Source organism: Anarrhichthys ocellatus, unplaced genomic scaffold, assembly GCF_004355925.1.
Source record: "Anarrhichthys ocellatus isolate YVR2014 unplaced genomic scaffold, GSC_Weel_1.0 scaffold53, whole genome shotgun sequence".
NCBI lineage: Eukaryota > Metazoa > Chordata > Actinopteri > Perciformes > Anarhichadidae > Anarrhichthys > Anarrhichthys ocellatus.
This window is the reverse complement of record NW_022280083.1, coordinates 1,044,967-1,059,343: the sequence shown is the minus strand read 5'-3', so window position 1 is coordinate 1,059,343 and position 14,377 is coordinate 1,044,967. Positions and strand designations below refer to the sequence as shown.

Here is a 14,377-nt window from a genome sequence, read left to right as displayed (position 1 = left end):
AGATAAAGATAATTTAGAGATAAAACCATAACGGCCCACAATAAATGGGCCTATTTAATGAGAAATAATGATTTGTCATGACTCAGCAGTCCCATGTTATATAACTATGGATGTGTCAAGAAGAGATTCACTAGTTTCGTTTGACAATGTAGCTGTGATAAAATATGTGCTTGAAGTTGTAAAACAGACGTTTTTTTCTTTCCACAATTCCACAAGCCGCTTTGGCCTAATGCAAAGGTTAGGTTTCGGGTAAGGGTAAGGGTTAGGGTAAGGGATTTATTGTGCCATTCTGCAGGATCGGGATCCAGATGTCATTCAATAAAGCCACAGCTCCTTCATTTCACCCACCAGCATTGAGTGCAACTACTGAGTTCAACACTTCGACCTCACTGTGCTATCCTTTGTGTTTTCAGAGTTGTGTATGTCTTGAGCTAAACTTTAAACACCATCAACTCATTCTACTTCATTAACATACCTTGATATCTTAAAGTGAAGAGATATGTCTCGAGCTGATGAATCACAGAGCAGCTCGATCAGTTATCAGTTAAAGGTAATGATGACTGACTGCATGCGTCTGTGAGATGCTGTGAGCAGAGCCTCTTTCGGTTAAATAATAAGAGCTGAGCTTCTATTTTAAGGGCATTTCTCAGGTGTATCACAGCTCTGAATTAAAGTGCTGGATGGAAGGATGCTCTAGGATTGAGTGATGCATTTGAACTGGAGGATCTTGTTTATGCGGGAGATGATGAAAGGCTGTCCAAAACCTGTCCAAACCTTCCTGCTGAAGCGTTGCCACATTTCTCTTCACATACACAGATCCACAGAAATGACACAAAACACAGTTTAAGGCAACATATTGTTAAAGCGCAAAACAGCATATTACAGGAATCTGTCAACAAAGGATGTGTTGTCTCTTCTTAAAGTGACACACATTGGTCCTCTTACCTGCAGTGCTATTGATCAATTTAGATTGTTTTGGTGCGAGTTGCTCAGTTTTGGAAATATCGGCGGTCGAGATGTCTCTCCAAAAAAATACATTTGAAAGACGTAACAGCAGTTTTTTGTCGGAACTATTTTTCTTCTAACGAGCAACACAAATGTGTGCTTCCTTCTGCGTGGCGATACGGTATGTCGGTGTAGTTCGGTATAAAGAACCTGGTTTCTAATTGGTACTGCTCACAACAGTTGAATTTTTTCTTTTTGGCGCTTTGAGCAGCACAAGCGGAGTGCCGTCCAGTTTTATTCTGTTAAAGAGAAGGCAGACACCTCCACGGCCGATACCTACAAAACTAGGCAACTCACAATAAAACAATTTGGATTGATAAATAACAATACAGGCGAGAGGAATAATATGTGTTTTTGATTTTAGGGCGACCTGTCACTTTAAAGAAGCAAATACACCTTTTCACTTTCTAGTGGAGAGGTAGATGAGTAGACTGATACCACTTCGTCCATTAGCTATAGGGCCACAACTAGCAGGAGATTAGCTTAGTTTAGCACAAGGGGGGGGAACAGCTAGCCTGGCTCTGACTATATAGGTAATATAATCCACATATGTTTGACCCATAACCTTCCATAAAAAAGCAAATTATCGGTTTTACAGTTAACATTATCTTTACATGGAAAATATTAGTTTTTTGCTTTATTAATGCTCTGAATGTCTGGATTTAGCACCTTTAAAGTGTTTATGAGACGGCTAAGTCTTAGGGCCAGAGAAACGTGATTATAACATCAGACACAGTCAGTGAAGCTCCTCACAAACGTAGAAATACAAACGTGTTGGTGTTTGTCCTCGAGGAGGGAATAAAGGAGAGACATGTGATGTTCAAACAGAGAAGGAGAACAAATGTGTGAGGGGTTTTTTGCAAGTTTTCCTCGACCTTCAAAGTCGAAAGAGACCAACATCACAAAGACAATTGATTTCTTGAAACTTTTTTAGCTGAAAGTTTGATTTGCCTTTTCCTTTTATCTTGACCTTGTTTGTTTGGGTTTCTTTCCTTCTCTGTGGCTGTTTATCACCGATGTTTTCTGTCTTGGTTTCAGTCTATGATACAGTCCAGGAAAGCTGGACTCGCCCACACACTGGCCACACGGACCTCGCTGAAAGACGAAGAGCTTGTGAGTGGCCAAATACATGTCACACACACACACACACACACACACACACACACACACACACACACTTATATATATACTGTAGTTATGGTTTTTCAGTTACCTTGCTGTCACCTCGATGCCAGCTAATGGGGATCCACACAAACTGTAACTTATATTTGCACACACACTTTTCTCACCAACTGTTCTCCTGCTGTCATTATGCTGGAGCCGTATTGTTGATCTGTTTGTTGAAGATCCAATATGCTGTAGGCTCTGAATTTTGCTGAGTCAACTTGAGGGTGAAGCAAGGCTTCTTTGACTGGATGAGGTTTCATGTTTGTTTATTATTATTATTTCTATTTTTTTTACCTTTCCTACTGTACTGTGTCAAGTCATGATGGTGATTACATTACATTAGGTGTAACATGAATTATTCAAGTGTTTAAAGTAGGTCACTGAATACAGCAGTGGAGAACAAAGCAACTGCCAGATTGAAAACGGTGTAATTGATACAGTGTAATTACAAAGTAAAGGAATCCTGACAATAACCAAACATTAGTTTCTGTTTAAAAAGAGTCCTGAAGTTGTAGTTTATAGATCAAATGCAGGTCAAACAAGATGCTTGCAGAGGGAATTGAAAGTGGGCATTGCTATGTTTACACATTATCACACATAGAGTACAGATGGAGTGAGCTCAAAGTAATGTAAAAGATAATAATAATAATAAATACTAAGATGTTTAGTTTTTGTTTGTAGCTGTCTCCTACAAAATGACGTCCCAAACAACACCAGTAAGCTGAATTCTCAATTATGTTTTGAGGAAAGTGTATTATCTCAGAGATTATGGTCGCAGTTTTAAACACGTGGTTAACATTATGAAAATAAACTAAACAAAACAACAACGCAACAAAACTTAGTTAGGTTGAGAACGACATCATGGTTTGGCGTAAAATAAGAAGGTTTGTTATGTTTTTTAAGTTACGGACATAAATTAAAATAAGTCAACATTGACTCTTGATTTGACACGGGAGATGAGCAGCGGTCTCCTGGGTGAAAGTCCTGTGTTTGATGGACCCGATCATCCACTACGACCTCCTCCCTATGTGGACTTTCGTGGACTACGACTGGAAACAGATTTGTGATGCATCAAAGAATCGGCTAGCAAATCTGTGAGAAATCTCACACATCAGATTATATGATTTACTTATACTACAAAAGTAAAAACAGACACAAACGTGTGCAGAAATATATCAAGAACCGGCACATGTGCCTCATGAATTACGGACTTTACCAGATATACTGATGGGTGTTGCACACACAGAATAAGGGAAATATTCAGACGTCCATACTGTATGCACAATGTTAACTGTTCCATAATTAGATTATGCTGACAGATGGAAGTAGCATAGTATATATACAGAAATGTCCAACATTCAAGTTGACAACCTGTGAAAAATGTGTGCAAGAACGGTGCCAAAAATGAAAGTCATCCATTCAGCCATAATTTTCCATACTGTATGTCATAATAACGCTGGAAATAACAATGTAGCCAAAGTGGAAATCTCATTATCTATAAAGGATTTTTGTTTTTTAAAGCTACAGCATGCTTCACAGGGATAAAGAAGTAAATGAGAGGTAAAAGAACAAGACAGACCAATAAAGTCAGAAGGCCCAAACAATTGAAACAACACAGGTCAGATCAATAAAAGTCAAAGCAGTCAGAAGAAGATTGAGTAAAACCAGAGGCAGAGATGAGAGCAATGAAACGCACAATAGAACAAGTTGTTTCTCTTATTGAAAGCGATTGATACCACTCTATTGCAATCTCTACTATTACAATAAGAAAAATACTCATAAGCATTAATAATAACCCCACAATACAAATTCTGTTTTCACCAAATCAAGCCGGGCTTCTAGTCAAGGTGTCCTCTCGTCCTGTGGAGATGTGTTCACCTCCTCCCACTCTCCTCCTACACTGGACAACAGTTTACCAATAAAGAGGCCAAGAATTATAGAAACACAATTTAGCACAGTTCCACATTTGAATATCATGTTATCACCAGCCACCTTGAAATCGTCTGTTTGTATCCTGCGTTAACGCTGAAGACACTTTTTTCTTGAAAGCTACACCTGATCAGCATGTGAAGAAAGACAATTATCGGAGCTGATATAATCAGTTCTCATTCTTGCTTTTGCTCCCCGATCTCTTGTGCTACCTCTCCTGCCGTCTTGTGTCATTCACTCTGTTGTCCTCTATCTTGTCTTGTTGTGTTCTTGTAACCACTCTCATCTTTTTCCCCACACTTTCCTTTATCACTCTCTGCCCTGTTGTTGTTTTTTCTCTTGGATAACTTTTATCCCTTTTCTCTTATCCTGCTTCTTTTCTTACACCCTCCACCTTTGTCCCACGTCTCCTACATCCATCCATCTTTCTTTTTTTATCTCTTCTATCCAACAGAAAAACCATGTGTTCAAGAAGACCCTGCAGTCTCTGATCTACCCCATCTCCTGCACCACGCCGCACAATTTCGAGGTCTGGACCGCCACTACGCCCACCTACTGCTACGAGTGTGAGGGTCTGCTGTGGGGCATCGCCCGGCAGGGTATGCGCTGTGCGGAGTGCGGCGTCAAAGTGCACGAGAAATGCCAAGAGCTGCTGAACGCCGACTGCCTGCAGAGTGAGTGAAGTTACTAAACTACTTGGAAATTTAAACGCATAAGAAGGAGAGCTCAAATGTCCCATATTCTGTACCGTATACAGATTTACCCCGACCCAAAGAATATTTTATTATTAACTGAGAAGTCTGCTGAAAAACTTACCTCCCTAATCACTTTGAATGTAATGCTTTTTAGTGGCTGCTCTGATGTCATAGCTTCTGACACTTAAAGGGACAGTGTGTAGGATGTGGTGGCATCTAGTGCTGTGGTTGCAGATTGCAACCAACTGAACAGATCTCCGCTCCCTCCTCCCTTTCCAAGAGGGCAGTAACGTGAGCCGAAGAGTGTAAAACAATAGTAACGCCGCTCGCCTCACTCGGAGGCCATCTTTACCGTAATAACACTACTTTACAACGGCGGAGGCTGGCGGTACCACGGTTTTGCATTCTGCGGCTCACTTCACCTTAGTTTTACAAGCGTGTTGGAGATCTACGGTGGCCCTCAGATAACATAAAAACGTGAAGGTCTCTCTAAAGAGCCAGTGTTTGGTTTGTACGCTCTGGGCTTCTGTAGAAAAAATGGCATTGCAACATGGGTGATTATACACTGATGAAAACATAGTTATGAATATGATATTACATTTCTGCCAAAAGATTTTGGACTGGAGAATAATGCCAGAAAACATGAAAACAGCATAATGTTAAAGCTAAAAGAAAAATAACACACGTGGTCCATCATTTAGCATAAGTGAAAGATATTGTTTCTAGGAACTCATCATCCACCCTTCTCCTCTGCTTCCTCCCACCTTGTCGCCTTCAGGAGCGGCCGAGAAGAGCTCCAAGACCGGGGCGGAGGACCGGACGCAGCACATCATCATGGCCATGAAGGACAGGATGAAGATCCGCGAGAGGAACAAGCCGGAGATCTTCGAGGAGATCCGGAAGGTGTTCAACATCACCAAGATGGTCCACGGTCAGCACATGAAGACCATCAAGCAGAGCGTCCTGGACGGCACCTCCAAGTGGTCGGCCAAGATCACTATCAACGGTACGTCCAGTGAAAAAAAACATGTGAATAGTGACCTGAATACTCCATAGGGGACATCTATTCATTTGAACTAGATTAAATATATTTTAGATGACAGAAGGTTTGCAAAAATGTGCTGCATTTTTCTTTACACTGTCCTTTTAGTCTCTTGTCTCTCTCTGTTTACCAATTTATTTGTACGGCCCAAAATCACAAATGTGCCTTAGAGGGTTTTACTGTGTACAGCATTCAACATTCTCTGTTCGCTCCCCCAAAAAACTTCAAAGAAAAGTTAAACCCATTTTCATTTAAATAAATTTAACAGACAAAGGCAACTTTTAATGCAGTAATGCAGATCATCATCTACAAAAAACACCATATTTATGAACACATGACGTACAGTGAGAGACAGGAAAAGCTGTCTTTTCTTTCATTATGTCTTTCTCCATTGTTACTAAAGCACCTGCTCAATCTTCACAGCGCTTGTAGCAACAGCACTCTGTGTCGAAGTGTGTCCACACTTGTACTGTGCATATAACACTCATATCTCTGTGTGAAGTCGATCTGCAGAGCAAACTCAAGGTCGTGTGGAATTTTTATTCTCAGCATCAGCTGACGCATCAGCTGCACCGGCTGCAGCGCATTTTATTTTTTAGGGGTAATCTGTTCGTCTGTCAGTTCGTCTGAACTCGATATCTCAGGAGCGCCTGGAGGACCAAACTTCATTCTCGACTCAAATATTAATTGATACGAATTTGGCGGTCAAAGTTCTAACTATGACGGTTTTACACAAATAAAATGATGAAGTGATGGGAATGGATGTAATCTGCAACTTGACTGGTTGGCGGAGGCGTACAACCCTGAGGCGGGCATTCCAGTGGGCACACAAAGTATGTTTGAAAGGAAAAACTAATAAAGCTTTCTCTAAAAGCCTAAAATACAGTGATATACAGCGGATAAATGCTTTGGAACCGTTTTCCAAAATAAAACTGGGATTTAATGAGAAATCAGAAGGTGAGACATCGAAATACGTCAAAACACAACAAAGCGGTAGGATAGATTTAGGCGGAGGCATACAACCACAAGGCGGTAATTCTACTTCAGTATAAAGTACTATGTTCAATAAGTACAACTAAACTAAAGTTCTTGTAAAGATTAAAAAGTGTTGTGCTAATTGCTTTGGAACCATTTCCCAAAATGAAATTTAATGAGAAATCAGAATAACACATTTCAATACTTTATGACATTGATAGCAAGTTTAAAAAATAAATTTTCGTGCTCGTTCAGATCCCAGGAAGGTGGATGGTAAATCTCTTCAAAGGTTTAAACCACAGCTGACATTGACGGCTGTGAAAATCTGCAGCTGTGAGAATGTGAAGCTGAACCAAAGCGCGTCAGGTTTCCCATAAATACCAAAAGTTCATCATTTTCTCTGACAGGTCTGCTTCTGAGCTGTAGAGAGACTTTGAACTGTTTATCTGCGAGCTTCACTAATTTACCGCCTCCCCTTTGCCAAACATGACTGCCGCTGTTGCCCAGAGCAACCAGACACATCACACACCATATAGTGGCAGCAGTGTTGCCATGGCAGCCATCACACCTTGTCTCCCCTGATCACCGGGGACGAGCTCGGATGAAGAGGAGACGCAGGGACGCATTGTTTCACATTCGCCTCATGGTCGCCTGCTCCTCCTCTGCTGATTGAACTATTTACAGATTCCAGAAGTGAACTTTTGATACGCAATGAAAACGGTTTTCATAAATGTGTCCGGCTGGATTCTGAATGACCATTGCAGATGAACATGTTTGCCCTGTTAAGATAAAGGCTCCTCTATTCTGTCCTGCTATTGGATCGTTGTTGGTTGGCTCCTTTAAGTAGGTTTTCAGTGCTCGTTAGGCTTTGATGGAGCAGGATGTGGAGCAAATATTTTGTCTGACCGCAGATTATAGACTTTTTAGTTACAGCCAGCAGAAGGTCAGTGCTTTGGTACTCCATTTATTGCATAAGGATTTTGTCTATTTTTTGTTTACACGGAATAAAACTACTTTAAACTACGAGCCTCATCATTGGACAGCTAACAAGAACAGTTTAGCCTGCAAGAGTTGGACATGGTACTCTGCAGGAGTCAGAACCCTTTACGTCCTGCAAGAAGGACGGTAAAGTAAGCTGCCACTACACATATATTATAATTTAACTTATTTGTCATATAGCTTTAGGCATTTTTTGACCTCTCAAACATGGTGGAGACAAGTTTTACCAGACATTCTTTGACAGGCATCTATAAATCATTTAAGTTGAGATGTTTAAAATTCTCACATTTACTTTTTTGTCACATTTTTCCTTTTTTTTCTTCCATTTTGCATAAATCAATCATCTGAAATACATCCAGACATACTTTCAACTCAAACTCAGTTTTGTATTTAAGCCAAGTTGTGATTGAACTAGACGGTGGACTGACAGGAGACGCTCTACCGGGAGCTCTTTGAAGAATCCATTGATTTCATTCGGGAATATCTCAACCAATTAACATGCAAAACTCCCTTCAGCACAGATTACATGCATCAGAATGAAGCGCTATCACAGACATTACAGGGACGGATGTGGATCGGCGTGATGTTGAGTCTTAAACATACAGAAAGAAGTCAAAAAAATGAAACAGTGCCTGTTTTTTTACGTTTTAAGACTACGTCTTTCACCTGTATGTATGAGCACAAAAAAAGCAAATACATAAGCATTTATCTGATTTTCTCTTTTGCACATTTTAAGCAAGGGATGCATGTCAGAGCCAGGGCATCACTGACCAGATCAGATGATATTCATAATAGTCAATCAACGTAACCTCAGTGTTCGTATGATACCATTCGAAAAGTTACTCCTCATTGTTTGTACGTTTTCCTGCAAAAGCCAGCAACACGTGTCAATCTCCGCTCGTTACATGCATACAGTCTTTAAAAAAAAACACTTCTGTCTTCACAGGAAACAACTTAGTAATGTTTAGGCAACAAAAACACTTAGTTAGGTTTAGGAATAGATCGTCGTTTGGGTTCAAATAACCTCTGCTTCTCATGGGGGAAAACTGCTGTCTCCTGGCTGAAAGATCGCTGTTTGTTTGCTACCAATGATTAAACCAGCCTAAATCAATCCACATGAAATACAGTTTCTTTGTCAGTGTCATCATTACATTGTTTTTGTGTTTCAATGGGCTGCTGACTCAGAGCAGACTCTGACCCCCTGTCAGCTTAAATAGAAATTATCCCAATTAGTTCCACACAGTGTAGCACACGGATGCTTTGGACGTTTACAGTACACTTTCAGTTTTTGTTTGGATTGAACAAAAATAGATAAAACATGTTAATTAGTGAGTTTTAGAGGAGAATTCTGTCATCGTTGGACGGAGCCAGGCTAGCTGTTTCCCCTTGTTTCCACTCTTTGTGCTAAGCTAAGCTAACTGACTGTAGCTTTATATTTAACGGGTGTGAGTGTGGTATCACACACTCCTCTAACTCTCCACCAGAAGGTAAATAAGTATATATCCTCAAAATGTCAAACTATTCCTTTAAGCAATGCAAAGTGGAAAATGGGGAACAATATTGGATATAGGCTTTTATTTTGGCAGATGAGTGAGTTCCCCTGTACTCTTCCTGGTTTAAATCATTACCCTTATGTTCCTCATTAGCACAACATACTCTGCATGTTTAGCGCACACCAACACACCTGCAGCCCTCCTTTTTTGAGCAAAAACATATTGACACTCAGCAAACCTTCCCTCAGGTAACGAGAGAATCAGTTTGATTAGTTGGTTGCAGTTTACAAACACAACATTTAAAGTTAGCTCCTCTTCCCGGCTCAACGACACCAGAAGCTCACGAAAGCAAAACCTCTGGAACAAGCTGTCCACTCACTGTTTTGCCTCGCATAGTTTTTCTGTCTTTGCCGTGTCTGCCATTTATGTAGCTTCCTCTTGGATGAGAGCTTACGATCACCTGGTCGCTAAGTTTTTATAGCGGTTGACGTCCCAAACACACAATTATCCATCGATAACTTGGATACAATGGAAGCCAGACGGACGGTCTTCAAGACAAACATGGTTATTGTGTTGATGCTATTTGAGTCATTTTGGACAGAAACAATAAGCAGTACAAAATATGTAATTTAAAATGAAACAAATATGCATGTCGGCTCATATAATCCAAACATGGTCTCTGTGGTGGCCAGATGTTTCTCACTTAAAAGCCGAGTGAGGTCACCTCTGTTTTCAAAAGACCTCTTTGACTACCTGTTGCACAGAACAGCAGAACATCAGGTGTAAGTCATTTGGTGAGAAATGTTGGCTGTGAGTCACCATTGGTGTGTTACGGGGCTTTGCATAACTGTGTGGGTGATACCTTGTGTTTTGGTGTGTGTGTGTGTGTGTGTGTGTGAATGAGACAGAAAGATGTTGGCAACGAGTAGGTGTTTTGTTGTTCTTATGCAATTTACACAGTCATTCCCTCTGTTTGTGTGTGTTTTCAGTCGTCAGTGCGCAGGGTCTCCAGGCCAAGGACAGAACGGGCTCCAGCGACCCGTACGTCACCATCCAAGTTGGGAAGACCAAGAAGAGAACAAAGACCATCTACGGAAACCTGAACCCAGTCTGGGAGGAAAAGTTCAGCTTGTAAGTTCAGCTTGTTATTTTCTTCCTGGTTGTAGAGCTCAGCTGGAGCAGATAAACAGAGTGAGTGTCTCGTTACGGGGGTGGAAGAAGGTTTCACATCCTTTACTTTAAGGTCCTTCACACCTGTGGTCAAACTACACCGGTGATTTCAGTTCTTTTGGTTGTTTGTATTTTTTGTCAGGACTGTGTGTGTGTGTGTGTGTGTGTGTGTGTGTGTGTGTGTGTGTGTGTGTGTGTGTGTGTGTGTAGACACTGATCTCCCTCACTCTGCTGTTAGCTTTGGTGCACCTGACTGGTACAACACATCATATTTATTCGAACATGGAGTCCTATGAGTCACCTGTAAAGGAATGCAGGGCCTTCAAACCTCCATTACCAACAAAGGTCCTGATAAAAGCAAAATCACACCTGAGTAAAAATGCAGTATATAATTGTAGAATCACAGTAGTATCAGACGTATATGAGTGTTTATTAGAGTAGGACGCTTGAGTGTTGGTTGATGTGAAGCTGTGTTATTTAAGTGAAAAACACAGGGCCACAAGATGAGGCAATATAATAATGAAATGAGATGCATTCACACGAAAGGAAGTGGCATCGAGAATTTCAAATATGCATCGGCTCAGTGACTGTTTGAATCTGAATATGTTTTCATTAGAAGCTCTGTCACAGTTGTACCATGTTCGCATTGATTAGATAATTTGCATGTCAAACAACCCCGTCTCCTAAATTACGTTCCTGTTCAACTTTACTGCATTCTCAGTTTCTCCTGGACTACGTTGACAGAATGTTGTAAATTCAAACAACATCTCGAGTAAAAATATCATGGTTTGGCTTAAAATAATTACATTTGTGTTGTTATTTAAATTACAGATGTAAATTCAAACAAGTCAACCTTAACTTTTGGTTTCACACAGGACACTAACAGCAGTCTCCTGGGTGAATGTCCTGGGTTTGTTTGACCCGTCCATCCTCCCTGATCTCCTCCCTACATGCTGACTTCTGCAGACTTTGATAAGAAACATATTTGTAATAATTCAGCAACAGACGGAATTCGGGAGAAAATATGTTTCCCTCAAAATGTTACTAAAAGTGCATTTTTGGAGACCAGACTGGATCAAGAGACGCATAGACATCTTGTCAAAATTGTAAAATCAAAATCATACCGGTCAAAATATTTGTGAAAAGTTTTTTTTAATATCATTTCAGAAACATTTAAGTTATTGAAGTGATAAACAACAACGAATGTATAAACAACAGTTATATGTAATAGCATGATTAAATTGTTTCTCACCCACTTTATCATTTAATATAATCATTTTAATAATTTAGCACATAAATCAGGTTGATTTACACTGCTTTTATTTATGTATACGACCTGTTGCCTTCCCTAAAAGAAGAGAGTAATGCAGACTTCTAATAATAAACTATAATTTCTCATTCAAATTCAACCAGGTTTTAGCCAAATCATCGAAAACATGTTGTACAGTTTTAATCCATGTTTACTGGCTCGTCACCACAGAAAGACCACGAGGTGCAAAGTAGTCATGAACGGGTGTTAATTTGCTCCATGCGTGCAAACCTTCCACTTTAGCCATCTGCTCCGACACCCACACGTTTGTTAAAACAACACGTCCGCCGCCCACCCGTCCTCTGTCTCCCCAGTGAGTGCCACAACTCCTCGGATCGCGTCAAGCTGCGAGTTTGGGACGAAGACGACGACATCAAGTCGCGAGTGAAGCAGCGTCTGAAGAGGGAGTCCGACGACTTCCTGGGTCAGAGCATCATCGAGGTCCGAACTCTGAGCGGAGAGATGGACGTCTGGTACAACCTGGGTATGTAGCAATATGGGAGACATGGTGTGTGTGTGTGTGCGTGTGTGTGTGTGTGTGTGTGTCTGTGTGTTTATGTGGTAGATGGGAGTGTGTAGTTGGTGTTTGTGTTTGTGTTTCAGAATGCGGATTTGCTCATTAGCACTGCAGTTTTAGTTGTCGTCTTAGATCCGAAGTTCAACTGAAGTTCAACTCTGAGAGATGTACGACTTCAGAGTAATTGTGTGTGTGTGTGTGTGTGTGTGTGTATGTGTGTGTGGGTGTGTGTGTGTGTGTGTGGGCGTGTGTGTGTGTGTGGGTGTGTGTGTGTGTGTGGGCGTGTGTCTCCACTTGCAGAAAAGAGAACAGACAAGTCGGCGGTGTCTGGTGCCATTCGTCTTCAGATCAGCGTGGAGATCGAGGGAGAGGAGAAGGTGGCACCCTACCACGTACAGTACACCTGCCTTCATGAGGTGACACACACACACACACACATATACATGTAAAGTCAGGAATAAGCTGATGTAGGAAGTTTATGGGGAACTGGAGACACACACATGGAGTCACACTGGAGTCCATTGAGAGTTTTTTAACGAGAACAAAACGTTGAAATCTGTATGTTTGCTCGTTTCTAATCAAAATTGTTGTTGTTGATTAATATCTGCAGATACAGTAAACATATCTATTAATTGACTAATTGCTTAAAGTAACAATGAGGAACTTTTATCTGGTTCTGAACCAGTCTCAGTTTAGTCCTGATCCTCTATAAGACCTCCATCAGTAACGAGACCAGCAGAGGGAAGATGGTCTGTTTCTATAGAGTTATAATTAAAGCTCATCATCGGAGCCACCGGGTCGGATTCTGGTGAAACCAGATGACATCATGCAGGTTCACCAGAAACTCCTTCAGTTCAGACTCCAGCAGAGACCGGTCCACTGTGGACAGACCCAGATCCGGCTTCACCTGCAGCCTTGGACCTGCAGTCTGGAGCTCCGGAGGAAGGAGGAGAGCTAGGCTCCCGGCAGCAGCAGCAGCTCCTCCTCCTCCTCCTCCTCCAGCAGCAGAGCTTCTCCTCTCTGGGAGCTAACACCAACACCACGCTGCTGGAGACCCAGGACGTATTGCTGGACCCGCTGGAGGGAAGGGAGGCACGGGAGAACCAGAACTAGGACTGAGTGGGACAGACTGTCAAACCCTGCTGCAGTAAAATGAGAGGCTTCCTAAAAGCAAACACTACAGCATGTGAAGGGGCCGCCAGAATCAAAACAAAATGAAAGTTCCTCATAGTAGCTTCAAGCAATCATTCCATAAAGAGCAAACAATACATTTATATTGTTATAAAGAATATGTTGGAGTTTTCTACAAACAACACATGTCTGATTATACTTTACTTTATTTAAAGCCTTTTCAAATTTGACAAATTGCTTCTGATGGTTGAGTCTGCTGGAACATGAAAAAGACAAACGAAGACAAAGGAAAGATAACAAAGTATCCAGATGTGGAAGTTATGTTTCCACTCAGCAGTGTCGTGTCCCAAATCAGAATTGCATTCTGTTATTCTGCTTGTATTTAACTATGACGAGTTTTCAACAACCTCTGAAGCCAGAACTTCTCAGCCCGCTGTTGTGTAACCAGGCTGTTGTTCACTTCCTTTAGCACTGCTGATGTTTTTCCTGCTCTCTCAACCTTTTTTCCCCCCCTCTCGGTAGAACATGTTCCACTTCTCAACGGACGTAGAGGGAGGTGGCGTGGTGAAGATCCCAGCGGCTCAGGGAGACGACGCGTGGAAGGTTTACTATGACGAGGTGAAGCAGGACATCGTGGACGAGTTCGCCATGCGCTACGGCATCGAGTCCATCTACCAGGCCATGACGTAAGCTCACCGTCTCCATGATGTTAGCCGATTGTGTGTGGGTTAATCCAATCAGGAAATACTTGAAATCAGTGTGTGTTTGTGAACAGTATCTGTAGACCTGTGTTTGTGTGTGTGTGTGTGTGTGTAGGTGTGTGTGTGTGTGTGTGTTGATGTGATGAGAGGTTGTTATGAACTATAAACAGCATGCAAATTAGTTTATCTAATGAGAAAAGATGATCTGCCACCACAGAGATTGGATCATTGTAGGCAGGTGGAG

The 14,377-nt window shown here is 41.4% G+C and overlaps 1 protein-coding gene across 1 annotated transcript in view; it reads left to right on the top strand.

Annotated features, from left to right (window-relative positions):
• Positions 1-14,377, top strand: part of LOC116396147 (protein unc-13 homolog B-like) — a 154,355-nt gene that overhangs the window by 95,267 nt on the left and 44,711 nt on the right. Inside the window, exons 15-21 of the mRNA XM_031870573.1 lie at positions 2,044-2,118; positions 4,556-4,775; positions 5,575-5,802; positions 10,295-10,436; positions 12,099-12,268; positions 12,602-12,717; positions 13,955-14,118. Coding sequence (XP_031726433.1) covers positions 2,044-2,118; positions 4,556-4,775; positions 5,575-5,802; positions 10,295-10,436; positions 12,099-12,268; positions 12,602-12,717; positions 13,955-14,118 — 1,115 coding nt within the window. The remainder of the gene's footprint in view (positions 1-2,043; positions 2,119-4,555; positions 4,776-5,574; positions 5,803-10,294; positions 10,437-12,098; positions 12,269-12,601; positions 12,718-13,954; positions 14,119-14,377) is intronic.